Source organism: Rhinatrema bivittatum, chromosome 5, assembly GCF_901001135.1.
Source record: "Rhinatrema bivittatum chromosome 5, aRhiBiv1.1, whole genome shotgun sequence".
Taxonomy (NCBI): domain Eukaryota; kingdom Metazoa; phylum Chordata; class Amphibia; order Gymnophiona; family Rhinatrematidae; genus Rhinatrema; species Rhinatrema bivittatum.
The window spans coordinates 169,674,910-169,696,439 of NC_042619.1; the positions used below are offsets into that span (position 1 = coordinate 169,674,910).

The 21,530-nt window shown below is 43.4% G+C and overlaps 1 protein-coding gene across 1 annotated transcript in view; it reads left to right on the top strand.

The window, feature by feature from the left end:
* KLHL1 (kelch like family member 1) overlaps positions 1 to 21,530 on the top strand; it is a 487,130-nt gene that overhangs the window by 317,397 nt on the left and 148,203 nt on the right. The window contains exon 7 of the mRNA XM_029603188.1: positions 14,183 to 14,369. Within this exon, the coding sequence (XP_029459048.1) occupies positions 14,183 to 14,369 (187 nt within the window). The remainder of the gene's footprint in view (positions 1 to 14,182; positions 14,370 to 21,530) is intronic.

Consider the following 21,530-nt stretch of genomic DNA (forward strand, 5'->3'; position numbering starts at 1 on the left):
ATTTTCTTGTTTAAAAATACCCTGCAATTTTCAAGTGTTTTCAATTTCTTTTGAAAACCTATGAAAGTTTTATAAAAAAAGCTGGACTCCTCACACCACTGCAACATGACCAAGTCTTGTAAGGCTTCCCTGGACTCCTACGATCTCTCTCATACTCCTCCAATAAGATGGGGCCAGAGCCTCTGGACTGAGCTGAGCATAGCCCAGCTGGGGTTTTCGGTGCCCCCTATAATAGAGTTGAAGCAGAGAGCTCCCTTGCTCCTACTTAGCCCCCTCTGTGGGGCTCTTCCACCAGAAAAGGGGTAGGATCCCAGTGGGACAGGATTCTCCCTCACTCCTGCCCATCTGCAGTCCCTTTGAAAGTGACATCGGTCGGGCATGAGACTAGCATAAGTTGACATCAACAAAATGTGCAAGTCTCAGTGCCAGCTGGCACAATTTTCTTGTATAATCATATGTTTATATGAAGTTTGTATGCCACAGCAAAATTGAAAGCAGCTGGGATTGTGCTAGGATCTCCACAATCCGAGCATAAAAAAAAGATTTATAAATGTACTAGGTGGGTGGGATTGATAGGATTGGGATGTGGGGGTGGGTTGGGGGAGGGAGAGGGAGAGGAGCGAGCATTCTAAATCTTTGCATAGAATCAGGGAGGGGATGCCCAGTTGATCCCATTACTTTAATATATAACATGCCTCTGGAAGGATTCAAGATGTGATGGGTGCTCGGCACAGCAAGACGAGATTTTGCAAATATTACCTGGGAGTCGGGATATCAGGCTTTGGGCCACAGGACATATTTTGTAAACTCTGCCACTTAACTTGCTATATTCTTGTTGAATATAGCCAATTAAGATGAAATATATCTGGTCATAGGCAGCCAGATATTTAGGACAGTTTTGAGAAAGTCCTAATGTTATTGAGATAACTTAGCCAGATATATTTGAAAATTGGCTAAGTTAGCCAAATAACTTTTCCCTACATCAGAACACTCTTGGAATGCATTTTTTTTTATCCAACTGAATTCTAGCTATATAATAAGTTAGTCAAATAAGTGCCACAGTATTTAAAAAATTGGCATCTAGCAGGATAACTTGTGAGTTATTTGGCTAATTAATATTGGCCACTGTATTTCCTGTTTCCTCAGGGGTTGAAAAAAAATGAAGTACGTAAGTTATTGAGATCACAGGAGCAGAGGCATAGCAAGAGTCTCTGGCACCTGGGGGCCAATTCATTTCTATTGTCTCCCTTGTGCCCCCCACCTCTTTCTTCCCCAACATTGCATCACCAAATGGCACAACTATGTGGGATCCCTTTTTACTGGGGAAGGGCGGGAACCCAGCCAGCACATCAACACAGGGTGCCACCATGCAGGGCCAGTGCTAACTTTTTGCAGCCTTGTGCGAATAATTACAGTGCTGGCCCTTCCTCATTCTGTTTTTTTATTTTTATTTGTATTCTTTTTCTAATCAGGGTCAGTGCAAAGTACCCTAAGTGAATCTTACAGCTTTATGCCCAGCCTTTCCCCCACCTTGGCCCTCTCCACACACAATTTCAAATTATGCATTTATAATAAAAGATTTTACATGAAAAAGGACACTCAAAGTACAGTCTTATGAAATAAAAATATCACAATAGCATGTGGACTGCTGTGATGTCAACCAGAAAACCCTGTATAAAAGTCCAAAAGACCCTTGGAACACATATGGTATTAGGACTTTTGTAATGTATGTTGAGTTTGGGCTTGGTCCTCAGAAAGCCATGAGCAAACTAAATTACAATTACAATATAATAAACCTCTCATTCCAAAACAGCATAACTGCTAGAACTCAAACAGTTGCCATCCTATGAAAAGGTGACACTGCAAACATTACACCATGCTGTAAGACACCAATGTATCTCCTATTAGGAAAACAGAACAAATCAAGCTTCTATAGATGCCTACATAGAAATTACACATTAGCAGAATACTTAACCACAATCACACATGCAGAGCACAGATAGACCCTCACCAAATACAGAATACCACCCAATGAAAAGGTGACCCTGCAAACATTACACCAGGCCCTAAAACACCAATATACCTGCTATAAGGAAAACAGAACAAACCAAACTTCTACAGATCCCTATATTGAAATGGCACATTAGCAGAATACTTAACCTCAGTCACAAAAGTAGAACACAGACAAATCCTCGCCAAATATAGATTAAAGTGACTATGAAGTATAAATGGAAAAGTATAGACATAAACTGAACTGGAAACCGCAACAAGTCAGACTCAGTATGAAGTGTGCGTATGTAAAAACTAAACACTTTCCTTCCTCAGAAAACATCAAACAATAAAATCAACAAATATAAAACATCAATCATTATTTATTTATTTATTTATTTGACAGCTTTTTTTATACCGGTATTCGTGGTTACATCATATCGATTTGCATAAAACTAAATAAAATACATAAAACAGGGAAGGGGAGCAGAGGGAGAAGGAGGAAGTGCAAGAGGGGAGAAGCATAAGGTAGAAAGAGATAGAATTAACAAATGAGAGAATAAACTGCATTATACAATATAAAATGGGTAGAATTAACGAAAGAGGCAAAAAGGAAACTGCATTATACAATGTAACAGGAAACTGAAATTACCAGAAATAACCAGGTAAAAAAAAAAATTTGAAAGGGAAGATAATACTTAAATGGAATAAATAAAATGGGAAGATAGAGTTAACAAATGAAGTGAAGAGAAAACTGCAATACGATATAAGGAGATAGAATTAACGAGTGAGGCGAATAGGAAGCTGCATTATACAATATAACAAGATAAATAACTTAATAGGGGGATAATAATTAAATGTAACAAATAAAACAGGGGGAGGGGAGGGGGAGGGAGGAAGGTGCAAGGTAGGAGAAGGAAAGGTAAAAGATATAAAGTAACAATTGAGGTGAATCTGCAAATACAGATTAACCAGGTAAATAACTTGAAAAAGGGGGATAGAAGGGTGGGAGGTAAACTGCGGGATACAGAATAAAAGGACAAATGACTTAATAAGGGGGTGAGGGGAGAAGGGGTGACTAAAAAGAAAGGTAAGGGAGGGGGTAAAAGGATAGGGAGGGAGATGTGCCTAAAGGAAGATAAACTAAAAGACCTATTCTGGATATGCCTGTTTAAAGAGCCAGGTCTTGAGCTTTTTCTTAAATATCAATGTGCAAGGCTCGAGGCGGAGTTCGGAGGGCATGGTATTCCAGAGGGCAGGGCCTGCAATAGATAGTGCTCGCTCCCTCGTGGAGGTGAGGTGTGCGTTCTTAAGGGAGGGAACGTGGAAGGTACCTTTATGGGAAGTTCTGGTGGGGCGGTTGGAGGTGAGGAAGCGGAGAGGCTCTTCAAGCCAGTGAAAGTTGTGATTAAAAAGGGTTTTGAATAGAATGCGATAGAGGATGGGGAGCCAATGAAGTTCTTTGAGGACAGGGGTTATGTGATTGGATTTTCCGGTATTAGTTAGAATTCTAGCCATTGCATTTTGCAACATCTGGAGCAGTTTGATGGTGGTGTACGGTAAGCCTAGGAGTAAACAGTTGCAGTAATCCATTTTTGAGCAGATGGTCATTTGTAGGACTGTACGGAAGTCATGTGCATGTAGTAGAGGTTTGAGTTTTTTAAGAACATGGATCTTGAAGAAACAATCTTTTAGGATAGTATTGATATGTTTTTTTTAAGTTTAAATGTTGGTCGATAAGGACACCAAGTTTATGCACACAGGGCGGGATAGAAATCAAGTGGAGAGCTGGGTCACTGGGAGGGGAGGCATTGAGCTATGGTGATTAGAGATGAAGAGTAGTTCAGTTTTAGTTGTGTTAAGTGCTAGGTGGAGGTTTGTGAGGAGGGACTTTATGGAGGTGAGGCATTTTATCCCAAAATTTTAGGGATTTGGGAAGGGATTCTTGTATTGGTATGAGGACTCGGACATCATCTGTGTAAATGAAAAATGTGAGTCCAAGATTGGAGAGGTGTTGGCAGAGGGGTAGGAGGTATATGTTAAAAAGGGTAGAGGAAAGGGAGGAGCCTTGAAGGACACCTTGGGTAAGAGGGATATGAGAGGATTCAGAATTTCAAATTTTAATGGAGTAGTCTCTATTGGCCAGGTACAATTTAAACCAAAGATAGGCAATGCCTGAAATGCCTATTTCATATAGACAAGAGAGGAGGATACTATGGCTTGAAGCTCTACTAACCATACCCTCGGTCAAAACAGCAAAACTGACCCAAGTTAGAGAGAGAGCACTATCTTTAGCGGGGCCAATATTATGGAATGCATTACCATTGCATCAGTAGCATGGGATCTTCTTAGTGTTTGGGTAATTGCCAGGTTCTTGTGGCCTGGTTTGGCCTCTGTTGGAAACAGGATGATGGGCTTGATGGACCCTTGGTCTGACCCAGCATGGCAATTTCTTATGTTCTTATGTTCATAAAATCAATAAGGATTAAAAAAGAAATCACTCACTCTCCATACCTGGGGACGTTTGACTTCCGGTCAACCGGAGATTGTTGTGGAGTAGTGGGAGGGAAAGGGAGGTGCACAAACGTTTCTCCTACCACATGTACACATGCATTTATCCTCATGCTCACACTGATACACATAAACAATCTTTCAAAACTCACACATGCTGACAAACACACAAAAGCTGGCTGGCTCCCTCTCTCTCAGGCTCACACACATACTATCTCACACTCTCTCTTGGGAACACTCAAGCTGGCTCTCTCCCCTCTTCCACACACACATATACTGGCCCCATTCCCTCTCATCCTTCCACACGCATGCTGGTTCTACTCCCTCTCCTTAACACATGCAGGCTGTACTCTCGCTCCTTCACGCACACACATACACACACACACACACACACACTCACATACTGGCTCCACTCCATCTCCTTCATACACACACTGGTTCCAGTCCCTCTCCACATACATACACACACACAGGTGCAGGCTCCACATGCTCTCCTCCAATCACATACATGATGGCTCCACTCCCTTTCCTTCAATGATACACACACACAGGGGCTGTCTTCACTCCCTCCATATACACACAGGCTGGCTTCATTCCTTCTCCTTCATACATACACCCACATGCTGGCTCCACTCTCTCTCCTTCACACACACACATTGGCTCCATTCCCTCTCCTCCTCACAAACTCACTCACGCAGGCTCTGGCTCCAGCTGCAGTACCTCTCATTCAGTTAGGTTGTGGGCCTCCTCCTCTTCTGCCACAGGCAGAATGGAATCCCCCAGCATCCGTGGGCTCCCTCCTAGACTGCCACCGGGTGGGATGCACTCCCCCTGGCGACCCAGGGCCTCCTCCATTTCTACTGCTGGGTGAGATAGGGGCCCCTAGCAGCTGCAGGCCTCTTCCTTTTCTGTTGCCGAGTGGGATGGATTCCCCCAGAGGCCGTGGATCTCCTCCTCTTCTGCCCTCAGGTGGCATAGGAACCCCCCAGCGGCCGTGGAGCCTTTTCTTCTTTTGGCGGGATGGGATTCTCTGCCCGCTTTTCACCCCCATACAGCTTGGTGCCCTGGGGCCTTGGCGCCAGGGCCCCCCCCTCCCCCGCTATGCCACTGCACAGGAACTTCTTCAGATGTATCTATTTATTTTTTTGATTTATTTATTTGCTTTATATTCCTTCTTTTGGCACTTCATAGCAGATTACATTCAGGTACTGTAGGTATTTTCCTATTCCCAGAGGGGTAGATTTACAAAAAATGCGCATTCGCGTACTTTTCTTGGCGCACCAGTCGCAAACAAAAGTACGCTGGATTTTAGTAGATACGCGCGTAGCCGCTAAAATCCAGGATCAGCGCGCGCAAGGCTGCCGATTTTGTGCAGCCGGCGCGCGCCGAGCCGCACAGCCTGCCTCCGTTCCCTCCAAGGCCGCTCCGAAATCGGAGCGGCCTCGGAGGGAACTCGCTTTCGCCCTCCCCTCACCTTCCCCTCCCTTCCTCTATCTAACCCACCCCCCCGGCCCTATCTAAACCCCCCCCTACCTTTGTCGGGAGATTTACGCCTCCCGGAGGGAGAAGTAAATCCCCGCGCGCCAGCAGGCCGCTAGCGCGCCGAGACGCGACCCGGGGGCGGTTCCGGAGGGCGCGGCCATGCCCCCGGACCGCCCCGGGCCGAAACCACGCCTCCGGGCACGCCCCCGAAACACCGCGTCCCGCCCCCAAATTGCCACACCGATCGGCCCCGCCCCCAACACGCCCCCGACACACCCCCTCGAAAAACCCCGGGACTTACGCGAGTCCCGGGGCTCTGCGCGCGCCGGCAGGCCTATGGAAAATAGGCTCGCCGGTGCGCAAGGCCCTGCTCGCGTAAATCCGGGTGGATTTACGCGAGTAGGGCTTTTAAAATCCGCCCCAGAGAGTTTAAAATCTAAGGGTTATATTTGCTAAACTACGATATGGCAATAATGCATGTTTATAATGTGTTATCGACATATCACAGTGATATCATGCAATATCATAGAATATCAAGCATTATTTTAAAAGATTTCTTTCTTTATGTATTTTAGCTGCTTTGCATGCACTTGCATCTATAAAATTAACTAATGCATGCAAAGCAGCAATGCCGGGGCCTAGCCTGAAGTCCAGGACCTCACCCTAGGCCTCAGCCTAGGGTCATGCCCAATAACAGAGCCCAGGCCTCTGTGCTACTTTTTTACATCTTCTTTCTTTGACTCTTCTGTTGCCAACTGATGCCGTCTGCTGGTGTTGCGCCAGTTAATTAACTCTAGCGCATTCACCCTAGAGCTCAGTGCCATTTTGATGTACAGCCTCCTGGTCAGGCTGCAGCTTTAGATCTAGGCCAGGGTTCCAGCCTATTTCAAGGCCCAGGTATCAGGATACGAACGCCAGCCAGGACTCAATGTAAGGCCTGGGTTTGGGCTAAGGTTCCAGCATCGGGACCCGGTCTCCAGGCCCGGGCCCTGGCATCAGGCCTGGGCCTGGGCCTGGATACTGGCCAAGATTCAGGCATCAGGATCTGGTCTTCAGGTTAGGCCACAGTGTCAGGCCTGTGCCTGGACTCCAACCTATGCCAAGGTTGGGGCCTTGCAGAGGCCAAGACCATGGTCATGGCAACCTACTGCATCCTTGGCCTATGGAAGGCCAAGGCTTTATATTGGGCCTAGGTTGAGGCCTAGGTCATGAGCCAGGCATTAAGATCTGGCCATGGCATCGACCTGGCCCCCAACCTAGGCTGAGGTTCAGGTGTTGGGACCCGGACTCCGGGCTGGGCCTCGGCATCAGACCTGGGTCCAGGTCGATGCCCCAGCATTGGGACCTGGCATCCAGGATGGGATCCGGCATCAGGCCTGGGCCCAGGCTCTGGCCAGGGCCCAGGCCTCATGACCCTGCATTCTTCAGATACCCAATGGATCAGGTAGATTCTTTTTAATTTTTCTGGGATCTCAGCCAAGGCCCTGGCATCTGACAGGGCCTTGGCCAAGACCCCGGCTTTGTGCTCAGGCCTAGGCCAAGGCCTCTGTTTTGGGCCTTGGCTTAAGTCCTAGGCACAGCACCAGCATCGAGCTTGAGTGTAGGCCATGGCCCCTTCTTTGGGCCTCGACCTGTGCCTTAGACAAGACCCTAGGCAAGGCCTTGGGGGCCTAGATTTGATTAATTAATTTAAAATGAATCAACGAACAAGGTTTGTTTCATTTGGGGGCTCCCAATTTGTTTCAGGATCCCAGAATGAAACGAATTGGCCTTATTTGTAATGCTTTATACATTCATTTTAAACAAGTGCAGATCCCTAATATCTTTTGTCATCTTTCTATAGTTTTCATGGTCTGTGTAAGATGTACAGAGAGAAGGTAACTTTCAAACTGGCGGATGTGCGCACATTTATGCATATGCATCATCCCTTGCCCAGCTACACATTTATTTTATAACATATGCATGCATATGCGCACATGTTATAAAATAGCCTGGCTACACACACTTGTGCACCAAATTTTAAGTGGGTGTGCGCATGTGCTCGCAAATCTCACTTCTACCGCATAACTCAGGGGATTCTAAAAGCGGCACATGCCAGCAAAATTTCCAGTTTTACCAATTCATTCCCAATTCACCCAGTTAAGAGATAGGTCCTTCAACTCCCCTGGTTTAATAACTTTCACCACCCCCAGTTAGCCCCGACCCATAAAACTCCACAGATCTGCTTCGTTTCTTTAAATTTTAACTTACACTGCAGTCATAGGAGAAGTAAAGTTCTGCAACAAGGGGCCTCAGCTTGTGCTGGGTCGCATAAGTATTTCTGTATACATCTCAGGTTCCCGCCTCGAAATGCTCACTTTCCACCCCTTTTTAAAATCTTTCGATATGTGCACCCTGTTATATTTACACATGTATCCGGGCGGCTTTGAAAATCTGCATGGCGCATGTGTGCCTAACTTATTCACACATTTCCCAATTGATGCTTTTAAAATTCACCTTAATGTTAGTGCAGGTGTATGAGTACATGTGAACACTGTAGTTATGAATAAGTTCTATATGTGAGAGAGTTTCTGAGCATGACATGCTTAATAGTGTAAAACATTTTTAGGCCAAGGAACTTTTACTTCAAATTACAGTGGCTTTAGGGATTTAAAATGTTAATCATAAGGTGTTAGTAATATACGCTAGCTCACTTAGGAATCTGTACATTAATATTCATGCTAGAATAATCTAACCTGCATTCATTAAAAAATATAAGAGGTAAATTTACACATTTTTTTTAATGTGTAACTGGGCTTTTTGAAAATTAACCTGAGGATTGTGTGTATGAAAGTATGGACAGAAGCAATTTCACTTATATTTTTAGGTGTGCTGCATAAAAGTCTTCCAGGGTGAGAAGATCATGTACACTTTTGAGTCTTGAAGAATGCACATAAAGGGGTAGATTTTCAAAGGTTTACGTGCATAACTTATGTGCGTAACCCCGAAAACCTGCCCCTGCGCGCGCCAAGCCTATTTTGCATAGGCTCGGCGGCGCGCACAAGCCCTGGGATGCGCGTATGTCCTGGGGCTTTGAAAAAGGGGCGGGAAGGGGGCAGGGTCATAGGCAGGGTGCCGGTCCATGGGCGGGAAGGGGGCGTGGGTGTGGGTGGGGTGCTGGTCCGGGGGCGGGACCGAGGCCTCTGGCACAGCAGCCATGCCGGAGGTTCGCACGCCGGCAGCCGGCCGGCGCGTGCAAGTTTTGCCTGCCCAGAGGCAGGTGTAAATTTGAAAATAAAGGTGGGGGGAGATTTAGGTAGGGCTGGGGGGGGGGGCGGGTTAGATAGGGGAAGGGAGGAGAAGGTGGGGGGAGCGGAGGTAATGGGGAAAGCCATCGGGGCACCCCTAGAGCTCGGCACACGCGTGCACCCCCTTGCAAACACCGACCCCGGATTTTATAACATGCGCGCGACAGCTCGTGCATGTTATAAAATCGGGCATAGATTTGTGCGTGCCAGGTTGCATGCACAAATCTACGCCCACGCGTAGGCTTGAATATCTGGCCCTAATTGTTCACATGGACATATACACCTCCTCTCTAACAGATATAAATATGTATGCCTATGTCACCCTGAGGTCCACACAGTCCCTCCAATTTTTAAAGTGCATAAGTCCACTATGAAAATTAGGGTTGAAGTTTACATGTAGTTTATACATGCTGACTTCAGCCCTCTTAGTATTCACACTAAATGGCACTTAACCAATAAAGCACTACATTTTTTAGCACATCCATTTATATATAGAATAAATAGCGCTAACATAAAGCTATAGTGCCTGAGTTAATAGCATTTGAACACCATTGAGCATGTAGGTGCTGAACAAAATAATACATACTTGCTAATCTTAGGATGTTCAATTCTCTTTGGGCTGGATTTTAAAAAGGTTACGAGCGTAAATCCCGGATAAATTTATCTAGCTAACTTTGTTGGCCAGATAGCAGCTGAAAATGCACCCCATTATCTTTAATTTTCAAATCCTATATTGTAGCTTTTGATTGCAATTCTCAGAATACATCCATCAACATGTTCAAATGTATTGAACTTGCTTGTTCCAATTCAGCAATACCTGGCCAAACTGAGTCTAAGTTTATTTCTTTAAGATTTGCCGATGGGCTCAGCGTTTCAGTATATGCTGGACTAACTTTTGAATTTGAAGGAAATCCTCTTCAAGTAGATGTTTTATCTGCAGCACTTCCATTCCCAAGTGGAGAATACAGGCTCTAACCTCCAAAGGTTGCTCATGGAAGGAAATCTGTATATTTTGTGGCAATTTCTATATCTCTGGTACATTAGTGGTTTTACAGATAGAAAAGTCTCAAGGCTAAATATCCTGTCATCTGATGGGGAGCTGTGAATTAATCCTAAACTGTCCAATACTTCTTGAATGGAATAATTTTCAAAGAATTTGATGGGAATATTTCTCATTCCTAAAGAGAATTTACTACTATCTAAAGTCTATTACAGTAAAAGCCCCATTATCAGCACTCATCTGATCTTGCCCTGGCAGAAGCTTAGGAAGAAATGACAGGAGGGGAGTAGTTAGATTATTTTGTGTGCTCTCTTCTATGCCCTATGCACTCTAGCATCACCCTCTCTTCTTCTGATCCTTGCTATAGGAAGGAAGGGAAATGAAATAACAGGATGGGAGGAGTTGGATTTGGGAGCAGAATAACTTTTTTTTCTGCTCTATTTTCTGTCCTGTCTACTTCAGCACTACCCCCTCCCCACTTACCCCACAAGAGATGAGGAAGGGAGAGGAGGGAAATGATAGGGTGCAGAGGGTTCTCATTTAACCAGCACATTTAACAAATTGGCACCACCTAGTCCTCGTGTATTCTGAGTAATGGAGCTTTTACCATACTTATCCTTCAGTAAGGTATTGCAATGGAAAAAACAGCACATATGGTTTTAAATTTAATACAGTAACTTAAAACATCTCTTGAAATAGCATCAGAAAAAGGTACTTTGTTGTTTAATTTCCATTTGGAGCCTAACAGAAACTGGGCTTAAAAACTTTCCGAAAAGGGATACAAAATAAGATTATAGCCAAACATTTCCTGCTGAACTCAATCTATGTAGAAAATCTCTCTTATTTAAGTCAGGAGGTGGTGGATTTGAGTAGTGAGTTTTCTTTTAGGTAAACCTGTAAGTGAAAACTAAGATAAGTTAACATTTTCTATGACTGATTAGTTATCGCTTTTTTTTTTTTTTAAACAAATTGAAAACAGATGCATTTACACTGTCTCTTGAGCACCTCTAGTTAATTGATTGATGTTTAGTATCTGATTTTGATAGCTAGTATGTAATTTTATTAAAAGATAGCTAGTAGTTTGTAAAATGTATGGCACTGGTTTAGAGGCATAAAGGTTTCTCATTTGAGTTTTCTCTCTGCCTATTAATAATGTAGAGATCCATTAGTTCCATACTAGGGAGCATGTGACTCACTAGGGGAATATATCGCAACGGGCAAGAGAAGATAATAGGATGATACCATTTCCTAGGCATCACCAGAGTTTGATTTGAAAGAATGGGAGAGGAGAGAGGAGTTTCACTTTCTGAGGAGATCTCATATAAGACCCAACACCTACAGGTCTTGCAATTTCCCATTTTGCAAGCTATGCAGTTGGAAAATTAGGTTGAGATTTTCCTCTTTTTTTTTTTTGTATTTTTAGGAGCTGATATTTGTTTGCCCACTCAGGGTCTAGAAGAGAGGCTGAGAAATGAGAGTGCATCAGATGGGAGAAGGGGTCGTGTTTTATGTGTGTGCGAGAAGGGATTGATACGTGTGTGTGTGTGTGTGTGTGTGTGTGTGTGTGTGTGTGTGCGTGTGCGTGTGTGCGTGCGTGCCAGATTGAGAAGTTAGAGAGGAATTGTAAGGGGACGCAGGACAAGAGCACTGCAATTCGTTCTCTCTCAGATTCTATCCCCAGATCCTGGAACCCACCCCCCAACATGCCCTATTCTCTTTCCCCCTTTCTTAATCACAGAACCTCCATCCCTCCATCCCTCTCTCTCTTTTCTTCACATCTCAGATTCCTGATTTCCCCTTTCCTCTACCTTCCCCATCTCTCATCCTCTCCATCCCTTTCTATCCCTCCTCTCCACCCTCAGTCCTCTTTCCTTGTCATACTCCTTCCTCCTATCCCCAGTCCATTCACCTTCCTCCTCACCCCATTCATAGTCATACTCCTTCTCCCCATCCCTAGTCCTCTCACCTTCTCCTTCTCTTTTGCCCAAGTCCGAGATCTCATCCCTGTACTGATAAGATCCTTTTTCCTCCCCCCAATAAAAAAATAAAGTATACCGACACAAGCAAGGTTAGAAAATTACTTAATATAAAAGATGGAAATGTTTGCCAATGTGCTTCAGATTTTCCAGTTGCCGCAGAATCTATGCCTGAGCTACTGCAGTACCTCCTGCTCACTGCTATCTCAACTTACCCGGGAGTAGGGGGGATGGGGGAGGTGCAACAGCTGCAACAGTGCCTAGGGGTGGCAAACTCCTAAATCCGTCTCTGCCTAAAGGTCCTGGAGAGATTTCCCCCTTCCCTGTTCTGAAGGAGCCTGGAACTGCACTGGGATGCATTGGATCCTAGGAACTCCACAGTGACCCTCTGATTGGTATAGGAACATGAGAGGGGGTTACAATAGTTTGTCATGGCCTTCTGTCTCTCCATTTGAGGACTTACACTGGAGTAGATGGGTGGTGGATGTTAATTTTTCCTTACTTTATTACGATATTTTTCTTTTTATTCACTAGTGACATTTTCTGTTCCTGGATGACTCAAAAGAATTTGTATATTAAAATGTGTTAAAATTAATAAAGTAAAAAAAAAATGTGCACATATTTTAGGCCCCTCTCTCCCAAAAAAATGTAGTAGGCACATTAAAGAAAGATAGATAAGATATCTAGAATTGTACATCTTATCTCAGTCATTTTAATTTGTATCATTTCACTCCTTGGTGTTAATCTGTCAAATTGTCTCTTGCTACCAGCATCTTCTGTCTGCTATGACTGAAACCACTTTCCTCTTGAAATTCAAAATGCCTCATGTTTGTCCCATATTTTATCTTTCCTATAAACCCATCTGTTTAAAGAGCATACAGTAATCTTTAAAGCCAAACTTATTTTGCCCCAAACATTTTATTCAATCTCTCACTATCGATTTCATCAACTGTTTATCACTGTTATGAACGTTTTTATTCTACTGCTATGTGCCTTACAATTGCCAAAAAAAAGCAAACAATTGCCAGAAAAGATAATTAATAATACCTAGGTAGAAAATAAAAGCCAGCACAAATAGATACATCAGATCTGATTTTAATTGGCAGACATCCATTTTCTTCTCTTGCAATGTAATGTATCAGTAATACCGTATAATATCTGTAAAGAATTTTTACAGACTAAATATATTTATTGGGTTTTTTGGGGGCTTAAGTATTTTTGCTCTTTTGTGAAAAAATCATTGGACAAATCTGATATATACGTGGTGATTTGTGGAAAAAATATATGCAAATCATGAACTTTTTCTTTTAGGCTTATTAAAAAGTATCAATAAACAAATCATGAGTTTTGTGTGATAGGAAGGCAGCCTCAGCATTCCCCAATAATCTAGGTGCCATATGTAGCACATCACTGAGCATAAAAAGCTTGTCTGTTACTTGCAGTCCTTTCTGCAAATATTCAGATCTTCAGAGGACCCTGAGTCCTGCATTCCCTAACACAATAGCAAGAAAGAAGAATACTCAGCAATTGTTTGCCATTTGGCAGCAAAAAAACCTCAGAGCTGAAACCAACATGTTCGTGCTTCCCAGTGTTATTTTGACTCCCCTGTCTTTGCTCCTCACAATATATATATATATTTTGAGACAAGAGTATTGTTCCACTGTTTAATAAAAAGCCAGTAAACAAACCTCATGTCAGATGGTGACTGAAAATAACATTTACGGTACATTTTGTAAGTTTTCTCTCTCTCTTGTTCGCTAGTTATAAACCTATACTTATTTAACATGCAAATGGTCTTAAATGAATGTACACTCTGAAATGTACACTCTGAAATGTTAATTATTGTTCTTGTCTTAGTGAGCTGTTCAAAGCAATTATTTTCCGGTTTTGCTATTTGCTTAGCTGTGCCACTAATTGGGTGCAACTTTTGTTTACAGATTCTGGCAGATCTAGAAAACCATGCCCTTTTTAAGGATGATCTGGAATGTCAGAAGCTGATCCTAGAAGCCATGAAATATCATTTGTTGCCAGAGAGAAGACTTCTAATGCAAAGTCCAAGGACTAAACCTAGAAAATCTACCGTGGGAACTATGTATGCTGTTGGAGGAATGGACAACAACAAAGGTATAATATAATTGTTTCTATGAAGCTATTATGGCCTGTATTGTGAAAAATCAAGGGGGCCATTAAGTTATTCTAGTCACTGTATTGACAGATATGCTCCTTGCAGAGTGATAAAATGCTACGGAGTAGAGTGCAAGAGAAATTAAACCATTCCATATTGGGCACTAGAGAATACTTTCTCCAGGCCAACACTTAAATAGCCAGAAAGCTGCAAATATCATAAAGTGGTGTGTTCTCGAAATCAAATATGAGTAATGCTCTTAGACAGTAAGTGATATCCACAGTGATGTATGTATCTTTCTTTTGTTGGATTTAGAGCAGTTATTAAAATACAGGTCTTTTCACTGTTCTCCATTCTTTAAATCTATATTAGAAAGCTAGTAAAACTCTTTTCTGTCTTCTCTTGGATTCCTAACCTGACTTTTATCATCACTGACAATAAACTCTCATTATAGATAAATCGTAATCTGACTTTTATCATCACTGAAAATAAGCTCTTATTATAGGTAAATGTAGTCAGTAGGAAACACATATTTTATTATCGCTGTAGTCCCTCATGAGGATCCTGGATTGAGTATACAGATACTTTCTTTATTGTCAACCAGAAATCCAACTGTGCTGAAATACTCCCCAGTGTTGTATATTTGTACTCCTTGGGTACATTGAAAGATGAATTTTAAAAGCTGGATGAATGCCAAAATTGGGAAATGAGTATGCATTTAGCACATACGCGTGCCTACCTGATTTCATAAACAGTCCACATGTGCGTACAAATACTAATGTGCGACTATCTCACATCTGGGAAAAAAAGGATGGAATGTGGGTGGGGCATGGACATTCTGAGGTGGGACAGGGCCATGAGATATGCGCACATGAACCTATGCACTTGGGCGTGCACTGAAGTCTAAGTCAGAGCAAAGTTACTTCTGCTACAGAAGAGGTGTCAGTCAAAATAAAACAATTTCTAGCCACATATGAACTGATTTAGGGGTCTGGGTTATCCGGGGGAGTAAAGGCTAAAGAACCAGGGGGGCTCTGGAGGGCCTAGCTATAGACTGGGCAGACTGGTGGGTGAACTAGTGAAACTGATCATGCTCTAGTCACGCGCTGTTAGAAAATTCCCTCACTTGCATGTCCCAAAGCTGACTTACACTGCAATGTGCGTACAAGCTTAAAATTAATAGCACACATACCTGTGCCAGGTCTGTTTTAGAAGATGTGCATGCAGGATATAAAATGTCCATATATCTGTCTGTGCACTCATATACACATGCAGACGTTATGCGCCCGTTTTAAAATTACCATCTTAGGGAGCAGATCTAGGAACCTTAGGGCCATCAAACACCCTTTTAGGCTCCCTGGATTCTTCTGACAGAGAGAAAGATGAGTTTTCAGGATCCTTAGGCTTTGAACATCTTCAGTACGTCTCAGTACAAATAACACAGTCTTTCACAAATAGAGTATTCTTCCACAAATAGAATTTAGTGAAATATTTGGTAAATCTGTATGACTTTGCAAACAGTATACTCTCTTCTAGTACAATCCATGCAGAAAGGACAATCAAAATAATCAGCACTCAGTCAATGGTTACAACCACAGAAATGTGCTGCACTAGTTGATCTTTTTCTCCAGACACCATCTCAAGGTGCTCTTTTAGATTTACCCCCATTCTGGAACTATTCCTGTTTTGGTAGCAAATAAGTAATGTGAAAATCTGTTTCTTTATTTGAAGAACTGAAAATTCTCCTGAACATGAACAAATGAGCTGTTGCTAACACTCTTAAAAGGAGTAACTCTGTAGTAGTTTCATAATCTCGGCAATCCTCCCTGTCACTCCAGATTGTAAATCCATTCCTCAGTACAGTTAAGGCAATAATCAAAGTAGATAAGGAGTATGGCGTTAACACCATTCTCACAATGGATTACCTCTGGTCCTCTCCCTCTCAGGGTACTCCTGGACAGTAAGAAGACTCCCAACTCCTGGAGACATGCAAACTCCATTATTGAGCCCCAGCCACCTTTCTAGGATAGAAGATAGAAGAGAAAACCAAGAAACCTTGTTAGCTTCTCTTTCTTATAAAAATAGCACTTCCTGCAAAGCATCTCCCATTGAGGATTGTCTGCTGAAACACTATACCAATGGTAATTATTACCAGTCCTTGACGGCCAAGAACAGGTCACTTTTTAGGATATCCCTAATGCATAAGATAGATTTGCATGCATTAGGGAGTAGATAGAATGAGACATGATTTAAGGAAGCTTGAACAGAGGTTGAAGATATGGTAGCTGGGATAAATGCCAAGAAGTGCAGAGCCATGCATCAGGGGTGCAGTAATCCAAAAGAGCTATAGGAGATGGCTGTTGTGCATGGAGCAAGAGAGGGACCTTGGGATGATAGTGTCTAGCGATCTGAAGATGGCAAAGCAATGTGACAAAGCGATAGCTAAAGCCAGAAGAATGCTGAGCTGCATAGAGAGAGGAATAATCAATAAGAAAAAGAAGGTAATAATCCCCTTGTACATGTCCTTGGTGAGGCCTCAACTGTAGTACTGTGTTCAGTTCTGGAGACTGTATCTCAAAAGGGACAGAGACAGGATGGAGGCGGTCCAGAGAAGGGTGACCAAAATGGTAGGGGGGGTCTCCATCAAATGACTTATGAGGAGAAGGTTGAAGGACCTAAATATGTATACCCTGCATGAGAGGAGGTGCAGGGGAAATATGATACAGACCTTAAGATACCTAAAAGGTTTTAATGATGCACAATCAACAGTAAACCTTTTCTATTGGAAAGAAATCAGTAGAACTAGGAGTCTCATAATGAAACTCCAGGGAGGACGACTCAGAACCAATGTCAGGAAATATTTGTCTGCAGAGAGGGTGGTGGATGCCTGGAATGCCCTTCCGGAGGAGGTGGTGAAGACAAAAACAGTGAAAAATTTCAAAGGGGCTGGGATAAACACTGGATCTCTAAAGGCTAGAGGATGGAAATGAAGAAAAGAGTGCATGGGTGTAACTTGCTGGTGTGGCGGTTACTACCCTTAACCAATAAGCCTGATACTTTTGATGCAACTCCAACATTGCTCTCTGCTTCAATGGCAAGAGGTGACAGGGCATTGGACTCAGACAGCAACCAACAAGGGCCCTGTCTTTAACTGTCTGGGAAACTATGGGGATGACCTGTATGGCATGGCAGATGCTACCATAAGCTTGCTGAGCAGACTGGATGGACCATTTGGTCCTTTTCTGCCATCATTTCTATATTTCTATGTTTCAACTAAATGAAAATCTACCGTATCCATATTTATTAGGGATATCCTGAATGTCTGTCCTGTTTGTGGTTCACAAGAACTAGAAGTTGATACTACTGCACTTCACCTACATTGAATATCTGCAGTGAAGCCCTTTATATGATAACTGAAGTTTATGGGTAAGAATTAGTCTGAGGCATGAGGTCAATTATTGCTCTTAATGAGTGCATGCTAATTATTGGGGATTGAAGCCTCATAAATTTCACAGCTGTAATAAACAGAGCGTGCTCAGGCCTCTATTCCTTACGAGCATGCCTCCTAATTTCATACCAGTATTAATAAGAAACAGCTCAGAGATCTAGTTGTCAGTTCTGACAAGACAGCAAGTCCTCAGAGAAGAGATTGAAAAAGATCAAAGAGGGAGAGGTGCAGGGGGAGAGTGAAAAAAATCACATCTGAGTGACTAGTGTACTGTTCTGTAGTGCACTTGCATGAAAGTTTTCCATACTTTCTGGGTCATTCATCAAACCGTGTTAGGGCAGCATGGCATGTTAAACAGGGTCTAGCATGTAATGAATGCGAGAGAATTATTTCAATCTCAGTTAGTAATTAAATATGATAATCAGTATGCAAAATCAAGAAAATTATGCAAATAAAGTATTCCTATCACATTTATGGTATAATATTGCATAATAACACTGGATTTAATGTAGGAAATAACAAAACCTTTTTTATTTGTGGGGCGGGGAAGCTTTTATCGTGCCATATCAGCCATTATTGTGGGATAGTGGTAATTATTGAACATGATAAATTGAGGCCTTTGCTCTGACACACCTGGTGAACCAATAAAAACACCTTTTCTTACCTGCCCAATCTTCCTAAAGCTACAATGTTAGGTGGATATGTACTAATAGTGGGATACTGGCTGCTTCAGGATGCTGAACAGCAACAACTGTAGCAACAGGCAAGGGATGTTCAAATGGCTCCTAGGGAAGTACCTATACCGGAACACCCTGGCCCACCTCAGGGCTTTCCATGCAGGAGGACACACAGGCTGTACAAGGAGCACATCTTTCATCCCCGCATCACATTGCTGGGGATGCCAGAAGACCAAGTGGTTATGAGATATTGCCTCAGCTGTCAGGCAATCATGGAATTATATCAAGAACTCAGAGGGGATCTGTATCCCAAGACTGAAAGATCCCACATATACCAGGTCTCATCATACTATTGTGCATCCTGCATTTTATGGCATCTGCCCTATTCCAAACAATAGTTGGTGTCATTGGGGGAATGTCCCAAATGACTTTTTCCCACTGTCTGGGCAAGCTGTACGTAGCTGCATTAATAGTTACATAAGATTCCCTCATGAAAGCAGGACATGCTGGACATAGAGGTTTTTATGCCATTGAAAATTTTCCAAATGTTCTGGGAGCTAATGACGTCACTCACATAGTCATCATCCAACCCCGTGGCAGGGAGGAGATCTACCGCAAAACAAAGTTCTTCCACCATCAATGTGCAATTGGTCTGTGATGCTCAACTGCGCATCCTCAATGTGGTCACCAGGTACCCAGGAGCTGTGAGTATCTGGTAACCACATCGAGGCCAGATTGCCCAAGTATTCCTTTTTACTTAGGCAATCTGGCCTGTTTGAACAATTTGAAGGTGGCCTTTTTGGTGACAGTTGGCTTATAGGTAAGAGTGGTGATTCTTTCTATCATCCCTCTCCAGCTATTTGCTTACAGAAATGGCAGTTGACATGGCAGGTTGTCAGGGATGTGATTGCATCAGTTACATGACAAGTGGTTTGCACAGTTATGTCAACAAGCCATTATGCCAGTGCCCAGGTTTTTCTCTCCATACTATAGAGGCCTTCTAATATTATGTATCCATACAAAGCACTTTCCACTAAGGTCAGTGTGTTACCAAGCACTAGAGATGTGCTTCAGGTAAAAATTTCATGTCGGGCTTCATTTCGGGGCCTCCCATGGGAATTTCATTTTTCCTGTGGTTCAGAGGTTTTTTTTCAGGGGTCCCGATTTTTGAGTTAGTACTGATATAATGAAGATCTTGGTTCAGGACTTTGGTTCATTCAGCTAGTCCCAGAGTCCTTAGCTGTCTGCTTCAAACTGAAACTGCTGGGATACAGTGAACCTTTGATTGACCTCAGACTCAAGAATTTGGAAGATATCTGGGAGACCTGTAGGCACTGCAAAGCCTATAATTAAAGGCCATAAGGTTATCAATGGCAGATAGCTGAGCCATAATACAAGCTTGATTCTCACAGATTCCTATCTCGACTGACAGAAGCCAGGTGAACTGGAGATTCCCGGAGGTCACAGCTTTAATTAAAGGCCTGAAACCAGCAACAGAACACAGACCTATCTATTTACAAAACACAGAAGATCAGAAGAAAACAGAATACATCAAAGTAATGCTAAGACAAAGGAACTTTTAAGGGAGGGAATTTTCTCAGGCTAGGGAAGGTCAGTTTATTATACTGTCATATTGCGTAAAGGATCCTCTCACAAGCATTTTCTAGGTATGGTTTGAAAACTATAAAATAACAGCTTTCACAAGAGACTGGAAGACACAGTAATGCTCTGCCTATCTTGAAGGCTTGGCATCTGTGCTTCCAAGGATATGAAATATTAAATTTATATTTGTTCTAATTAAATTCTGTGTCATATCCTTGTGTGAAATACGTGCTGACAAGCGTCTTATTGAAGTCTAATATTTAGACAGTACACACTATCGGGAGTTAGTGTGCACTAACTCAAAGACTCAAAAACAAATTTTTCCTGAAATTTTGGAAAAAAAATCAATCGTTTTTCAGTTCTCCCGAACTATTCCAAATTAGGCAATTTCATTGACATTGCATAATTCGGGAAACATGATTGCACATCCCTACTAAGCACTACAAACTTTCAGCTTGTCAGCTTAAAACAAGTGGTAGTTTACATCCTCTTTCTTGGAGTTGTTGAAATGTCACTTGTCTACCCAACTACCAATTAGGACCAGTGGGGTAATGTAATATCAAAATATAAATTAAAGAAACACCCTACAATATTTGCTAATTAACTGACTGGAATGTGGCACTGCCAAATATTTATTGTTGCTAAATTTCTAAATAGTGCTCCAAAGTGAGATTTTTACCCTTTCATACCAGGGGATAATGAAGGACCAGATAATGTGCACCACCGGAAAAAATCCAGCAACTGACATTCATTCTTTTTTAATCTTCTGGATGAGCTCTACACTGTGGGGTAGATTTTCACAAAGCGCGCCTTAGCGTACTTTTGTTGGCGCATCAGGCGCAAACAAAAGTACGCTGGATTTTAGTAGATACGCGCGTATCCGCTAAAATCCTGGATCAGCGCGCGCAAGGCTGCCGATTTCGTGTTGCCGGCGCGCGCCGAGCCGCGCAGCCTGCCGCCGTTCCCTCCGAGGCCGCTCCGAAATCGGAGCGGCCTCGGAGGGAACTTGCTTTCGCCCTCCCCTCACCTTCCCCTCCCTTTCTCTATCTAACCCACCCCCCCCGGCCCTATCTAGACCCCCCCCCTTACCTTTGTCGGGGGATTTACGCCTCCCGGAGGGAGAAGTAAATCCCCGCGCGCCAGCGGGCCTCCAGCGCGCCGAGACGGGACCTGGGGGTGGTTCCGGAGGGCACGGCCACGCCCCCGGACCGCCCCGGCCCGAAACCACGCCCCTGGGCCCGCCCCGAAATGCCGCGTCCCGCCCCAAAAATGCTGCACGGTCGGCCCCGCCCCGACACGCCCCCTCGAAAAACCCCGGGACTTACGCGAGTCCCGGGGCTCTGCGCGCGCTGGTAGGCCTATGTAAAATAGGCGCACCGGCGCGCAAGGCCCTGCTCGCGTAAATCCGGGCGGATTTACGCGAGCAGGGCTCT